Genomic DNA, 17,555 nt, shown 5'->3' with positions numbered 1-17,555 from the left:
ACCATCAATACGCTTCTTACACCTCTCAGCAGGAATGTTGGACCACTCTTACTTTGCAAACTGCTCCAGGTTGTCAGGATTCGGCAGGCTGGAGGTGGATCCTCTGTGTCAGAGCGGGATTGGCGTGTACCGTACCGTTGGACCGGTTCTAAGTTGCTACTGGTATTCACCAGAGCCCGCTGCAAAGCGGGATGGTCTTGCTGCGGCGTTAGCAACCAGGTCGTATCCACCGGTAACGGCTCAACCTCTCTGACTGCTGAGACAGGCGCGGTACAAAAGGACAAGGCAAGAGCAAGGTCGGACGTAGCAGAAGGTCAGGGCAGGCAGCAAGGGTCGTAGTCAGGGGCAACAGCAGAAGGTCTGGAACACAGGCTTGGGACATACACAAAACGCTTTCTCTGGCACAAGGCAACAAGATCCGGCAAAGCAGGGAAGGGGAAGTGAGGTTATAAGGACGTGGAGCAGGTGGAAGCTAATTAGACTGATTGGGCCAGGCACCAATCATTGGTGCACTGGTCCCTTAAAACTTAGAGAGCTGGCGCGCGCGCGCCCCAAATAGCGGAGCCGCGCGCGCCAGAAAGTGACAGCCAGGGACCGGGACAGGCAAGTAGCTTGGGATGAGATTCGCGAGTGGGTGCGTCCCGCTATGCGAATCGCATCCCCGTCGGCAGTGTCACTGCAGCGCTCCCGGTCAGCGGGTCTGACCGGGGCGCTGCAGAGAGGAGAACGCCGCGAGCGCTCTGGGGAGGAGCAGGGACCTGGAGCGCTCGACGTAACACAGGTCTCTTTTATTGGAAGGGCGCCTTTTCCCAACAGCAATTTTAAGATCTCTCCACAGGTGTTAAATGGGAATTAGAAATAGACTCATTGCTGGCCACTCCAGAACTCTCTAATGCTTTGTTGCAATCCATTTCTGGGGGCTTTTTGATGTATTTTTGGGGTCCTTGGGGGACATGTATCAAAGATTTTACCCCTGTCTTGGGTGTACTTTCTTGCGCAAAATTTTGCGCAAGCCCTTTTTTTGCGCATTGTTTTTGCGCACATTTTGGTAGAGCATGTCCTCCAGATGTGGCCAAAAACAAGAGCTGTTTTTTTGCGCAAATATAAGCCATCTTGGACTTAACATAGCAAGAGGCTCTAAATCATCGATTCTATTTTCCAAAGATTACTATATTTACCCGCAATTTATGAAGCTCATTGCGCCTGATTGATAAATTTAGCGCTTCTGCACATAATTTAGAATTCGGGAAAAGGGGTAAACTGCTTCTACCATACACAAATAATGATACATGTCCCCCATTGTCCTGCTGAAAGACCAAAGATCTTGGAAGCAAACCCAGCTTTCTAACACTGGGCTGTACAATGCTACCCAAAATCTGTTGGTAATCCTCAGATTTCATGATGCCTTGCACACATTGAAGGCACCAATTGCAAGAGGCATCAAAAAAAAAAAAAAAAAAAATCATTGAACCTCCACCATATTTCACTGTAGGTACTGTGTTCTTTTCTTTGTAGGCCTCATTCCGTTTTCAGTAAATAGTAGAATGATGTGCTTTACTAAAAAGCTCTATCTTGCTCTTATCTGTCCACAAGACGTTTTCCCAGAAGGAAAACTTACTCAAGTTCATTTTGGCAAAATGTAGTCTTATTTTTTTATGTCTCTGTGTCAGCAGTGGGGTCCTCCTGGGTCTCCTGACATAGCGTTTCATTTAATTTAAATGTTGACAGATCAGGTGCAGTAGATCATTCAAGGGAGAAGGTGTGAGAGGTCACGTGACGGCATGACGTAACCCCGCCGGCTCCTGCGCCCAGTTCCGAACAACCCTGCGGCCGCCTGATCGATCTTGCCTAGTTGTTTAGCTACTGTGCCCTCTCTCCCCCAACATACCGACTGGAAGATGCGGGGGATGTGTTCTGGTGAGACCGCGCTGCCATGCTGGGACCTTTGGAGGAAGGAGATGGGCCGGCGCACCTGTGCAGGCACGCTGAGGACAGCTCCTCACGAGATAGTGAGGGGCCTCCCGCAGGGGAGCTCTATTGGAGAAGCGGGATCATGTAACGACAGACGCATGACGTGCTCCTTAGAGATGCCGGGAGGGAGATACAGCTGCCGGTCCCGGAGTCTGAAGCGTCTGAACGGAGGAACGAGAGCCCTGTTTGATGGTGAGAGAGATGCGCTGGAACTGTGTTGCTTGTCGCCGCTCTTCTGGAGGGCAAATGAGAGACTGTCCATGAGAGAGCACCACAGAAATGTAGGCTTTATCTGAGAATTATCCATGGGAAATATAAGTAGCAATGACTGCATGCTGAGGACTGAGTTGGTTTCTTCCTCACCTCCCCCTTACGTTATCTTTTAAATACTGGTGTCATGTGAAGATATTTAAACCTGCTTCTTTTTACTTACTTATGCAGCTGTATTATATTCGTACCCTCTGTTGCTGTTTTTGGAAGTACTAGGGTGAAAATGCTGCAGAACTGTAAGTTCAGATTTAAATTGCATACATATGGATACTTTCGGCAGTGATGCAGCAGTGAGGTTCATTATGAGAGATATACTGAGCCGGCTCCCCTCTCCTTTTTCTTATGCTATCCCTTCTATAGGTGCTCTATATGCGGAGAAAGACATGCAGCAGGTTAAAGCGGGAAGGCGCAAGAAATATTAAGCCCTGGCTAAATATTGGCGGCTTATAAAGACATCTAATCCTGCTTCTCTTTGTTTACCGATGCAGCTGTATTATTATGATACCCTCTGTTGCTGTTCTTGGAAGGAAAAGTCTGCTAGGGTGAAAACACTGCAGAATTTAAAGTTCAGACTCAAACTATATACATTTGGATACTCGGGGAATTGATGCAGCAGTGAGGTCCATTTTGTGAGGTAAACTGAGCCGGTTGCCTCCTCCTCTTTTTCATGCTATCCCTTCTAAAGGTGCCCTATAGGCTGAGTAAGACCCGCAGCAGGTTAAAGTGGGTCCGGTGAAAAACAAGAAGGCGCAAGAAATATTAAGTCCTGGTTATGCCACCCAAACCGAATTCCAGGAAATCAGGAGGGGGAGGGACGAAATCTACATATAACACCAGAATGGATACGTTTTTGAAATCTCTGCATGATAATGTAAAAACACGGACTCATACAGGAAACATGCAGGCCAGGAGGTTGCTCCTCCCGTGGGAGTTAGAGGTTCGTGATAATAATGCGGACTAAGAAGAAGGGGGGGGGGAGTTGGGTAGAGGGAGGGGGTGGAGGTTTTGGGGGAGGAGATGGGAGAGTTGGGGAGGTTGGGTAGGAGGGGTACCAGCTAGGTTGAGCTCCATAAGTAGGGAAGAGGATACTTGCACCAGGAGATGGGTCAAAAGGATGACACTTAATGGATAACATGAACAAGATTATTGTTTGGAATGTTAGAGGGGTAAAGAATAGGAATTAAAGGGGTTGCAATGTTTGATAGAATAAACAGCTATCTCTCGGCAATTGTATGTCTTCTAGAAAACCATCTGACCAGGGATTCATCAATTCTATTAGGTAGGGGATGGGCAAAAGAAGTGTTCCATTCTACATTTTCATAATATTCCTCAGGGGTGTCAGTCCTAATTCACAGAGCAATTGACATACAAATACTTCACTCTCAGTTGGATCATAAAGGAAGGTTCGTCTTCCTGTATGCTAGGTGGGAGGGTAGATTAACTATCTTGGCATTTACATACACCCCGGCTTATTAATAGAAGTGCTTCAAGCATTAATTGATTTTTAAATAGATAAAGAGCATACAGATTTATGGGTACTTGGAGATTTGAACTGTGTTATGAATAAAGAAATGGATTGGGAGGGTAGAGAATTAGGGAATAGTAATAGTCTGTTGTATAATTGCTGCAAAGAGGTAGGGTGGGAAGATGCATGGCGAATGTTATATCCTGATAAAAGGCAATTCTCCTGTTTCAATGCTACTCATAAAACAGCTTCTAGAATTGACCATGTATTGGTCAATGAATCAGCAAGATCTTTAATATGTAAAATATATGAACCTAGGATCCGATAGCATATCGGATCATGCTATGGTAGTATGTTTTATTTAAAAAAAGGCAAGAAAAGGAAGGGAAAATTCAGAGTATGTCTATAAATCCTCATTGGTTAAACATTGAAGAAGTTACTAAAGGGGTGGATATAGAAATTAGAGAGTTTTGGTAGATTAATAAAGGTTCAACGAATATTCTAATGGTATGGGATACATTGAAGTCCTTTTTGAGAGGGTAATTGATTAGAAACATTTCAAGGTATAAGAAAATGTGTAAAGAGAAACAGAAGGTACTTATAGAAAAAATTTAAGAGGCTGAAAGGGAATATGAAAATAGTCCTAGTGGGAATAACTGGTCCCAAGTAAACCAGGTGCAGGAAACACATCGCAAAATAGTAATGGAAAGGGCTCAACATGCAATCTTTCTTTAGGAAACAAAGACAGTTTATGGAAACAGGTAAACCTAATAAAACATTTATGGGGGATATTAATCAGAAAGGTGATAAGAGGATCTCAGTGATAAAAGATAAAGAAGGGAAGGAACACACGGAGCAGGAGGAAATAATACGTATTGCATTTACATTTTTTCAGGATCTGTACACAAAGGAAAGTGAGATGTCAGAAAAGGAAACATATTTTTGGATGGTATCAGTCTTCCCAGATTAAGTGAGGAAGAAAATAATAACTTGGGAGAGAGTGTAAGTGTGAAAGAAATTGAATTGGCTTTGAAATCCTTTTCCTGTAGTTCAGCACCAGGGTCTGATGGTTTGGCTTTTGATATTTATAAAAAATTTGCTGACCCATTATTGCCTTATCTTTTGGAGGTTTATAATGAATCCTTGAGCAAGGGGGAATTATCCCCAACTATGGCGGAAGCCATTATTGTCTTATTAACAAAAAAAGGGAAGGAAAATGGGGATATGGATGCCTTCAGGACAATTCTGCTTCTTAACACGGATCCAAAAATGTTTGCAAAAATTTGGACGAGACGTTTACAACGGGTGATTAAACAACTTGTCGGATACAAACAAAAGGGATTCGTGCAGGGAAGAAATATCTATAACAATATTAGATGGGTGTTTCTGAATATGCAGGTGGCTGGGAATGGGGGACCCCGCTCCGTCCTATCTCTTGATGCCTGGAAAGCATTTGATAGGGTGGAGTGGGGATTCCTCTTTAGTGTAATAAAGCGCATGAATCTGGGTGAGCTGTTTTTGCAGGGGCTGAAAGTTCTATATAATGCCGCTAGAGCTAGAATCAATATAAATAATGACATTTCTCAGGAAGTGGTTTTACTGCAGAGAGGAACCAGACAAGGATGTTCCCTGTCCCCCCTTCTTTTTTCCATCTTCATTGAGCCCTTGGCACAATTTATTAGGGGGTCTCAGCTGTTCGAAGGGTTTGGTATCAAGGGAGGAGAGGAAAAAATCCTGCTTTACGCAGATGATGTGGTGTTATTTGTGTCTGAACCTGAAAAAAAACTTCCTAAAATAATTGAGATGCTTGAAAACTATGGGAAATATTCTGGTTTCCAGATTAACTGGAAGAAATTGGGACTATTGATGTTGACAGGGGAGGGACAGGGAATTAAGGCAGACATACATGTTCTTCAAGAAAATGAGGCTTTGGAATATTTAGGGATTAAAATATCTAGAAGGGTAGAGGAATTCGCCCACCTGAATTTCAAGCAATTGATACAGAAAGTAAGGACTAAAATAAACATATGGAAAAAATTGCGCATGAATATGGCAGAAAGGGTTATGTTGATAAAAGTTGTTATGTTCCCAATGGTTTTGCACGTATTGAGAGCAGCACCAATATGGTTGGGGGAACAGCAGTAAAAAAATTCAGAGGGAGATCAATATTTTTTTATGGGATGGGAAACAGGCACATATGAAACACACATTCCTAAGTCCCCCTATTATAAATGGTGGTCTTGGAGTACCAAATATGCAGTTGTATTATATAGCTTCACAAATTGAATATATGGTTAAAGAAGATGAAGTACTAAAAATTTTCTTCTCTAAAATGGGGTGTGAGGGAGGCACTACACTTGAATTGATTGAAGGAGGTAGATGTTTACACGCAGATGGGAATAAGATTCCCACATGTAAAAAGTTAAATCAAGTTTGGAAATTCACTAGAAGATGGAATAATGGATATTTCCCAGAAATGATGAAATTAAAAGAATATGTTAAACGGGAAGAACATGGGGTTATCAGAGTGGAGGATTTAGTAGTAGAGAGTAGGTTAAAAGAATGGAAAATTTTAAGTAGGGAATATAATATTGATAAGAAGAGTTTTTTTCCCATACATCCAGGTAAAGCACGCCTTTGAAAAATAAAAAAAACAATCTCAAATGGGAAGCAAATAGGCATGAATTAATGGATTTTATATTTGGCCTACAGACTGTATCAATAAAAGTGTTGGGTAGGGTTTATAAAGGACTCGTAGGTTCCCTTCGGAATAAATTCCCCCCAAGGAGCAGTGTTACTGCAGTCCTTTTCCAAAAATTTCAGGGATGCCAACATTTATGGCCATGACTGTATATACATGAACAGTGCACTAATAGAATATAAAATATCTGTTCATCCACATGCAAGCTACATGCAAGCTACTGTGTCCACTAAAAGAAAAATAAACAGCTTTGTATCTTGGACAGTTAAAACAAATGTAATGATAAAAAAATAATTGCAATAATTGTCCACTTTGTTTCTGTGTCTCTAGCAACGTATTCTGTTGCACTTCTGTGAGAAGAAAATTCCCCAATAATAAAAGTTTCAACAGATAGAGCACAGTCTCTCAGGGATAGCATGGCCTGTAAATTGAACTGTTTAACCCCTTAAGGACCAAGCCTATTTTCACCTTAAAGGGGTACTCCGCCCCTAGATATCTTATCTTATCCCCTTACCCTTTGGATAGGGGATAAGATGTCAGATCGCCGCGGTACAGCTGCTGGGGAGCCCTGGGATCCCCGCTGCGGCACCGCGCTCTCATTACAGCACAGAGCGAGTTCCCTCTGTGCGTAATGAAGGGCGATACGGGGGACGGAGCAGCGTGACGTCATGGCTCCGCCCCTCGTGACATCACGGCCTGTCCCCTTAATGCAAGTCTATGGGAGGAGGCGTGACAATCACCAGGCCCCCTCCCATAGACTTGTATTGAAAGGGGCAGGCCGTGACGTCACAAGGGGCGGAGCCATGACGTAACGATGCTCCGGCCCCTGTACTGCCCGTCATTACGTGCAGAGCGAACTCGCTCTGTGCTGTAATGAGAGCGCGGTGCCGCAGCAGGGATCCCAGGGCTCCCCAGCAGCAGGACCCCGGCGATCTGACATCTCATCCCCTATCCTTTGGATAGGGGATAAGATGTCTAGGGGCGGAGTACCCCTTTAAGGACAAGGGCAATTTTATTTTAGCGTTTTCGTTTTTTCCTCCTCGTCTTCTAAAATCTATAACTCTTTTATATTTCCATCTACAGACCCATATAAGGGCTTGTTTTTTGCATGACCAATTGTACTTTGTAATGAAACGGCGAACCCAAAAAAATATTTTTTTAGGGAGGAAATTTAAATGAAAACCAAAATTTTGCACATTTTGGAGCGTTTCATTTTCACATTGTACAATTCAGGGTAAAAATGGCATGTGTTCTTTATTATGTGGGTCAATACGATTAAAATGATACCCATACTTTATTTTTGTACCGCATAAAAAAAATCTAAAACTTTTGTACAAAATCAGTAATCTAAAATCGCCCTATTTTGACCACCAATAACTTTTTCATTTTTCCGTATATAGGGCGGGATGAGGACTCGTTTTTTGCGCCATCATCTGTACTTTTTATCGATACCACATTTGCATATATTTTTTTAAACTAAAATGTGACAAAAAAGCAGCATTTTTGGACATTTTTATATTTAACGTTTACACCGTTCACCATTTACACACGCGGCGATACCAAATATGTTTATTAAAAAAAAAAGTTAACGCTTTTTGGGGGTAAAATGGGAAGAACGGACAATTTTCATTTTTATTGGGGGAGGGGATTTTTTTTATTTTTCTACTCTTTTTTTTACACTATCTATAGCAATCATTTGATTGCTAATACTGTTCTGTGCTATGTATAGGACATAGCACTGATCAGTATTATCGGCTATCTCCTGCTCTAGTCTGCTTGATCTCAGACCAGAGCAGGAGACGCCGGGAGACGGACAGTGGCAGGTGAGGGGACCGCCGTCTGCCATTATAGAGCTGCGGGCGATCCGATCATCTATTTTAACATGCGCATTGCCGCAGATGCCGTGATCTGTACTAATCACGGCATCTAAGGGGTTAATGGCGGACATCCGCACGATCGCGGATGTCGGCCATTACGGGCGGGTCCCCGGCTGCTTAAAGCATCTGGAACCTGCCGTTTATGACGCGAGCACCGATCTGATGCTCGCGGTCATACACATGACGTAAATGTACGTCCTGGTGCGTGAAGTACCACCAAACCAGGACGTACATTTACGTCCGTGGTCGTTAAGGGGTTAAGGTGCTGTGTACCGCTCACCCACACGCCATTGTGAAGGTCTGTATCGCGGCCAGGCAGTGGTAGATGGATACCTCTCTGCACAAGCTGCCACCATGTTAGCCAACCGGTTATCTGAGCATGCAACGCCTGTGGGGATGTGTTGTATTTTGGCTCAGAAATCTGGGATCAAGACAGATGTACTAACCTTATTAACCTCATTATAGTAGAGGTTTGTAAGCCCGACAACAATGTCCTCACACTCCTAGATAAATAAAGATGGTGTGTTAATGGAACCCTGCAATGGCTGTATAGCAGAGATATATATTTACACTAGGGTGAATAGCCGTAGGTAGCACCATACAATGGCTGTAAAGTGGTAGTACATATTCACACTAGCCTAGATGTGTTTCAGGACCTCCCTAGGTCCTTTCTTCAACAGCTTACAAATGCAACACTATGTTTAATAGTTGTGTTTGGTTGTGTTGAGCTGTGCCTGATGTCAAGAGTGTGATGGATAGGTTTCATTGATGATGGAGGAACTTTGTATGCCCCTACTAATAGTTATTAGGTTATGGATGCATATCCACTATACCGTATATAGATGTCATAAAGGCACAATGGCTCTGTACCTTTATGACATATTAGATATAGGGGTATTGTACCCCGGACCTTGCGCCTTTGGGGTAATTTTGTTTATTTGTAAGTGAAATCCCGCACATCCCTGGGAAATTTGTGTGTTAATGGGGTATTCCTGGACATCTTTGCTTGTCTCGGGAACTGCACAGAGCAGAAGAGGTTTGCTAAGGGGATTTGCTTCTACTCTGGACAGTTCCCGAGACAGGTGTCCTCAGAGAGCACTTAGACAGAAAAGAACAACTAAATTTCAGCAGCTTATAAGTACTGAAAGGATTAAGATTTTTTAATAGAAGTAATTTACAAATCTGTTTAACTTTCTGGAGCCAGTTGATATATATAAAAAAGTTTTTTCCTGGATAACCCCTTTAATCTTAGCTTGTTACCTGTATAAAAGATATCTGGGAGCCAGAAATCTTGAGTAAAATGCAAGTCGATTCTTAACTGAAATGTGTTTTTCTGGACTTTTTGTTGTTATTATGTCTCTTACTGTTCAAATAAACCTAAAATAAGACTGATTCTATACTGATACTATTTTAGACGAATTCTTTCTTGGTAAATGGGCAAACAAACAAAATCAACAAAGGAACTAATATTTTTTTTTACTTCCCTGTATATTATCTGGTCATCCATTAATTATCTGTATTTATTCAGATACAGGTCTTCAGCAGAGGGCATAATTCTTCCTCAAAATTCAAATAAAGTTTGAAAATGTGTGTGTGATTGTGTTGTAAGAGTTGATGATAGCATTAGTAATTATCCTTGCTAAACGGACCGAACCTGTTTAGTCAGAAGTCTAGTAAATGTTCTTGCTGAACATTTGTGTTTTCCTTTTTTTAAACAGGAAGAATACCAGGACTACTTCAGAACAAGAATTTATTTTATTTAATAAAAGGGTTAATGAGGGTAATGATTAATTGCATTGTTATTTGTGGCTTAGTGGTCGGAATAGCCTGATAGTAATCCGGGACTTAGCATTAACCAATACAATGCCTAACACCAGACCCCTCCATTATTACCCCAGTACCCACAGGCCTAAAGGGTGCTAAGAAGAGCCTGGTACCATTATACCCAAAGGGGGGGATTTATCAAAACCTGTGCAAAGGAAAAGTTGCCCATAGCAACCAATCAGATTGCTTCTTTCATTTTTTGCAGAGGCCTTATTAAAAATAAAATAAGCAAGCTGATTGGTTGCTATGGACAACTTGGCAACATTTCCACTGGACAGATTTTGATAAATCTCCCTAAAAGTGTCAATCATTGACACTTTGGGATTGTACAGTAGAAGCTGGATATTATTAGCCTGGAAACAGCTAAATTAAATGGACCTTATCTTTCTGGTAATTTAAGGCTGGTGTTGCTTAGTTTGTTCCTTGCTGGTTAAGAAAAAGGGGACCCCACATTTTTTTCTTCACAAATAAATAAGTAAAATTAAAAAAAAAATGTGTTGGGTCTTCATTTTCCAGATGGCTTCAACTACGAAACTCAAAAAAAACAAAACAAAAAAACAAACAAGGTTTTAAAATAAACTCTAACTCTTTTACTAAATAAAAAAAAAATCTACTTTTTCCTGTTCTTAAAGGGGTACTCCTGTGCAAAACATCTTTTCCCCTATCAAAAGGATAGGGGATAAGATGTTAGATGGCGAGGGTCCGCCACTGGCGACCCCTGTGATCTCTGGGTCGGCAGCAGCGGCATCCAGAGCACGGAGCGTGAAGCTCCTGTGTTTGTGACGTCAAGTCACGCCCCCTCCATTCATGTTTATGGGAGGGGGCGTGGTGGCTAGTACGTAGCTGTCATGCCTCCTCCCATAGACCTGAATGGAGGGGGCATGGCAGCTGTAGTTGCCAGTCATCCGGCAAGGAGCGGAGTTCCCTCAGTGCACGGATGACTGGGGTGCTGCGCCGACGATCGCGGGGGTCCCCAGTGGCAGGATCCCCGCGATCTAACATCTTATCCCCTATCCATTTGATAGGGGATAAGATGTTTTGCGCCAGAGTACCCATTTAATCTGAAGTAACCCAGTCTTCTTTCTGCAAAACAAGAAAACAAGACTCCCCAGGCATGATGAGAATAGTAATTTTGCAATAGTTGGAAAGTCACAGGGTGGGAAACCATTCTGTACACTATACAGCTGGAAAACCACAAGTTGGGACACCATTTTGTACACTACACAGCAGAGTTTCCAGGATGACTTCAGCTCCCATCATGCAAAAAACTCTGTTGGCATATGAGAAATGAGAAAGGTAAGAGCCAGTTCCTTTTTTTACATTTTTTTTATTTACAACTTTCCTGTTCAAATTTAATTAGAAAATATTGACCGGGCTAATATAATGCTCCACAATTTGCTAAAACTTTGGCTCACTAATTTAGAGTGAATTAGAACAAACCTGTGACATCACACTAAAATATTATGCTTATATATGTTACTTACTAGGTAATGAGATTCTTTACATGTCATTTTTATGTGTCTAGCTTCTGTATTTGGCTCACAATTTCCTCCATTCTGCTTCTTACTCATTCTGACATCCACTGCTGAGGAAGGGGCATATAGGAGGCAAGCACTGAGTCCACCCTCACTCATCATGCATTCACTTTCTCTATGAGTTTGCTGTGCTGTGCCTATTCATACAATCACTGATGGCTGCTCTGTATCCCCCTTCTCTCTATTTTCAGACCACAGTCTGATAGACCTGACAGAAGTGAGCACAGAGGATGCTGGTCCCGCTCTCACTTCCTGGACTTTGTTCCAGCCTGTGCTTCAGCTGGGACGAAGATGATGCTGCAGCCAGAAAGAATTATGTTCTGCATGATATATAGGCTCCTATTAGTCTTTTATATATGCCACAATTTCTATAAAAAGGAGATTAAAAAAAATCTTATGAAGTATAATAGGCCAAGGCCCATTTGCCAAGATGTACAACATATAAAATGTTTTTGAATCTGACAGTGCCCAATTAAGTGCACCATAAACAAAAGCATTTTGGGATATTTTTCTGGTAGTTTTTTTGTGTGTTTTTACAGGTCATGAAATGTATTTATTTATTTATTTTAAATGCACTATGCTCTAGTTATAGTACTTTTCTTGGATTATGATTCTATAGGACTTGAAAAAAGCCAAAACATCTATAAAAAAAAAGACAATGAAAAAATGCTTGAAATTCTTATATCTTTTTATAAAAATAAAATCAGAAAAGAAAATGTAAGTAAGAAAAGGTTTCTAGTACAACCTCCCTCTGAGTCTTTAAAAAAAAAAAAAAAGATACAAATAATAGCATTCATTTCGTATTGACTGAATATTATATTCAATAGGATCTACATTAAACTACAGATCATGAGCTCTAGAGACAGCTGCAGCAAGACAGAAATTTTTTATTTAATTGAATGTCATTGTCAAAAACACCAGAGCACCCACACACACACACACACACACACACACACATACACACTTTAAAGAATTCTTGACATATTTAGGGTTAAAAATTGTATTAATTAAAAATTTAATGATAGGGATACTTTCCTCTCCTCCACCACCACCATCCTCAATAACATTGATTAACATTTACTAATACTTTACTACAGAATCTTGATCTGAAATTTTGAATTTTAACCACTCAACTATAGACTACCAGAGATGGCATTATAAATTTAAAACCCCAACTACTACTGTTAACTCCCCCCTTAAGCACCTATAGATGACCACCCTAAGTAAAAATGTGTGACAAGTACATGTAAAAAATTGCACATGAATAGAATTATTCCATCTTAGTTTTACATACCAATGAACATGCAAGCAATGACATGTTGTAAATACATGGTTGGGGGAGTGAGTGTTCAGACCACTAGATAGAACTAGATGGGCTAAGAGCATGCTAAGGCTATGTTCACTCAGTGGAATGTCAACACGGAAAATGTGTCAGTCAGTCTACGGGAATGTCTCAATCAGCTGCACTTCGATTCCTGCTCATTCTAACAATTGGTCAGGGTCTGAACACCCCAAACAATCAACATTTTTGACATCTCTCAAGGCATGTTAATAATCTTCAACCCCTTAAGGACCAGGCACGTATGAGTATGTCCCTGCACCCTGGGTCTTAAGGACCAGGCACGTACTCATACGTCAGTGGGAATTTCACATCCCGCCGGGCGGGTTGCGAAACCGGACGCCTGCTGAAATTAGGGTTGCCACCCTGCTGGTATTTTACCGGCACAGCCGGTATTTTCATCTACATTCCGGGCTGTGTCGGTAAGTTTGGATGAAAAATACCGGCCATGCAATGGCCGGTATTTTTCATTCACTGACAGGGGCGGACTGAGCAGCATCCCCAGAAGAGCACTGCTTTCATGACCGGCAACTAAATTTTGCCTGTGACCTGCAGGCTGCCGCACTACAGTTTCAGCCCCCGACACAAAGCCCACTGACTGTCGGGCCGTACAATGCCCAGGTCTGACACCACCAGCCTGTGACAGGGAGAGCTCCGTACGATGACAGGAAGAGATTGTACAGTGCTGGGGAGGGGGCGTGACCTCCTCTCTCCCCCTCCCCCGCCTTCTCTCTGCCCCATGCAGTCTTACAACCCTCCATAGGCAGAGCAGGGAGGGGAGAGGAGGAGAGGCCGTGTATCCTGTCTCCCTCTGCTGCGCAGGGCGGGTGAGTGTCTGTGTATATATGTGTGTGTGTGGGGGGGGGGGGGGGAGCTGCCTAATCTGGGGGACAACTATACTGATCTGGGGGACAACTATACTGATCTGGGGGACAACTATGTTAATCTGGGGGACAACTATACTGATCTGGGGGACAACTATACTGATCTGGGGGACAACTATACTGATCTGGGGGACAACTATACTGATCTGGGGGACAACTATACTTATCTGGGGGACAACTATACTGATCTGGGGGACAACTATACTGATCTGGGGGACAACTATACTGATCTGGGGGACAACTATGCTCCTAATCTGGGGGAGAACTATACTGATCTGGAGGACAACTATACTAATCTGGGGGACAACTATACTGATCTGGGGGACAACTATACTAATCTGGGGGAGAACTATACTGATCTGGGGGACAACTATACTAATCTGGGGGACAACTATACTGATCTGGGGGACAACTATACTAATCTGGGGGACAACTATACTGATCTGGGGGACAACTATACTAATCTGGGGGACAACTATACTAATCTGGGGGACAACTATACTGATCTGGGGGACAACTATGCTGATTTGGGGGACAACTATGCTAATCTGGGGGACAACTGTGCTCCTAATCTGGGGGACAACTATACTGATCTGGGGGACAACTATACTGATCTGGGGGACAACTGTGCTCCTAATCTGGGGGACAACTATACTGATCTGGGGGACAACTATACTGATCTGGGGGACAACTATGCTAATCTGGGGGACAACTATACTGATCTGGGGGACAACTATACTGATCTGGGGGACAACTGTGCTCCTAATCTGGGGGACATCTATGCTGATCTGGGGGACAACTATGCTGCCTAATCTGGGTGACATCTATGCTGCCTAATCTGGGTGACATCTATGCTGCCTAATCTGGGGGACAACTATGCTGCCTAATCTGGGGGACAACTATGCTCCTAATCTGGGGGACAACTGTGCTCCTAATATGGGGGACAACTATGCTGCCTAATCTGGGGGACAACTGTGCTCCTAATCTGGGGGACAACTATGCTGCCTAATCTGGGGGACAACTATGCTACCTAATCTGGGGGACAACTATGCTGCCTGATCTGGGGACAACTATGCTCCTAATCTGGGGGACATCTATGCTGCCTGATCTGGGGGACAACTATGCTGCCTAATCTGGGGGACAACTATGCTGCCTAATCTGGGGGACAACTATGCTGCCTAATCTGGGGGACAACTACCCGGCCCTCCACAATATTTTTAGTTTCTCATGTGGCCCCATGGGATAAATAATTGTCCCCCCCATTCCTCCTCCACCCCGGACATTCCTTAACCTGGAGCCGCCTGGGGAAAGGAGAAAGTGAAGACAAGAGACTGGTGAGACCTCTCTGCAAAATTGTGTATTTAATGCAGTGTTTCCCAACCAGGGTGCCTCCAGCTGTTGCAAAACTATTACTCCCAGCATGCCCAGACAGCCTTTGGCTGTCCGGGCATGCTGGGAGTTGTAGTTTTGCAATAGCTGGAGGCACCCTGGTTGGGAAACACTGATTTAATGTTTTAATGTGTGAAACTATCTGCTGCACTCTGTATCTAATCCTGTCATGTGTGATACTGTCTGCTGAGCCTGTATATCCAAATCTGTCATGTGGGATATGAGCCTGTGTATCTAATCCTGTCATGTGCGATACTGCCTGATGAGCCTGTGTATCTAATCCTGTCATGTGCGATACTGTCTGCTGAGTCTGTGTATGTAATCCTGTCATGTGCGATACTGTCTTCTGAGCCTGTATATCCAAATCTGTCATGTGGGATATGAGCCTGTGTATCTAATCCTGTCATGTGTGATACTGTCTGCTGATCCTGTATATCCAAATCTGTCATGTGGGATATGAGCCTGTGTATCTAATCCTGTCATGTGTGATACTGTCTGCTGATCCTGTATATCCAAATCTGTCATGTGGGATATGAGCCTGTGTATCTAATCCTGTCATGTGGGATACTATCTGCTGAGCCTGTGCATCTAAATCTGTCATGTGTGATACTGTCTGATTAGCCTGTTTATCTGACGTTGCGCAGGGGGACGTCACTTGTCATCAGAGAGAGGTATTCTCTAAATGTAAATTTTTTGTGCGATATAGGAAAATTCCCCCCGCATATATATTGTATCCCTCCAATCGCCTATGCCATTTCTTAAACCCCCCTCCCATCCCCCGTGCCATTTCTTAAACCCCTGATCCCTCAGCCCCTGTGCAATCTGGCCCCTCCCCTTTTGTAGCTCCACCCCCCCCCCCACATAGCCACACCCATGACCGGTATTTTTCTGTGGGAAAGGTGGCAACCCTAGCTGAAATAGTTCAGCAGGCGTCCGAGACAAACGCCGAGGGAGGTCCTGAAACCACCCCCCCCATGTCGCCGATCGCAGAAAATCGCATTTCAATTCAGACATGCGATTTTCTGCTATTCCGGGCTGATCGGGTCTCTGGTGACCCGATCACCCGGAAAATAGTGATGATCTGACTTGTCAGTGACAGCCCAGACAGGACCAGATTAAGGCTATCTGCAGGATGGAGGACTTGAGTATGCCCGCCCCCCGCGAGAATAGACCAATCCTGTCACAGGCGCAGCCTTTTGTCTAAGGCAAAGGAAAGGATTTTTTACACTAAGAACAATAAGGATGTGGAATCCTCTGCCTGCAGATGCGGTTTTATTAGAGTCTGTACAGACATTTAAACAGCAACTGGATGAATATTTGCAAAAACATAACATTAAGGGACATAGGCCCTGATTTTTGAGCATGTTGTGATGCCCGCACTGTAGCAGGTTGTGATGCCCGCGCTGTAGCATGTTGTGATGCCCGCACTGTAGGATGTTGCAGAAAATTATTTCCAGTATAATAATCAAATATACCAATTTCCACAGAGAGGGAAAGTGCTAAAGAAGTTTTTACAACAGTTTTTCAAACTACTGCTTCCAGTATGACCTTAAGTATGTGGTAAGGTTATGCTGGGAGTTGTTGTTCCACCCATCATTACTGCAGAACTTATAAGTGACTCCAGTTCTGATAGGACATAGTGAGGAGAATACATAATGATATCAGTAATTACAGGTGACTTGTTCTCTATAGTGAGGAGAATACACAATGATATCAGTGATTACTGGTGACGTCTTCTCTATAGTGAAGAGAATACAGAATGATATCAGTGACTACAGGTGACATCTTCTCTATAGTCTTTCCTTATCTAATTCAGATGGTACATACCGCCAGGACTTGTTCCGGCTAAATGTCCACTCAGCAGAACTTTACGCCCAGATGGTTCTTATGTCAGCGGATTCTGATCCTCTATATGAAAACAATAATTATTATAATACTGCCAGACACTGTATGTTTTGAATATAATAATGGCACACACTAGAGATGAGCGAACTTACAGTAAATTTGATTCATCACGAACTTCTCGGCTCGGCAGTTGATGACTTTTCCTGCATAAATTAGTTCAGCTTTCCGGTGCTCCGGTGGGCTGGAAAAGGTGGATACAGTCCTAGGAGACTCTTTCCTAGGAATTTATCCACCTTTTCCAGCCCACCGGAGCACCTAAATGCTGAACTAATTTACGCAGGAAAAGTCATCAACTGCCGAGCCGAGAAGTTTGTGATGAATCGAATTTACTGTAAGTTCGCTCATCTCTAGCACACACCATACCCTCTGTATATGATACTGCCACACAGCCTCTG

General features: G+C 43.1%; 1 protein-coding gene across 1 annotated transcript in view; it reads right to left on the bottom strand.

Annotated features, from left to right (window-relative positions):
* LOC130272585 (receptor activity-modifying protein 3-like) overlaps positions 1 to 17,123 on the bottom strand; it is a gene marked incomplete at its 5' end in the record, with an annotated part of 131,596 nt that extends 114,473 nt beyond the window's left edge. Inside the window, one exon of the mRNA XM_056518427.1 lies at positions 17,083 to 17,123. Within this exon, the coding sequence (XP_056374402.1) occupies positions 17,083 to 17,123 (41 nt within the window). The remainder of the gene's footprint in view (positions 1 to 17,082) is intronic.
* Between the last annotated feature and the right edge of the window lie 432 nt (positions 17,124 to 17,555).

This window comes from Hyla sarda, chromosome 5, assembly GCF_029499605.1.
Source record: "Hyla sarda isolate aHylSar1 chromosome 5, aHylSar1.hap1, whole genome shotgun sequence".
Taxonomy (NCBI): Eukaryota; Metazoa; Chordata; class Amphibia; order Anura; family Hylidae; genus Hyla; species Hyla sarda.
This window is presented reverse-complemented; position numbering and strand designations above follow the sequence as displayed.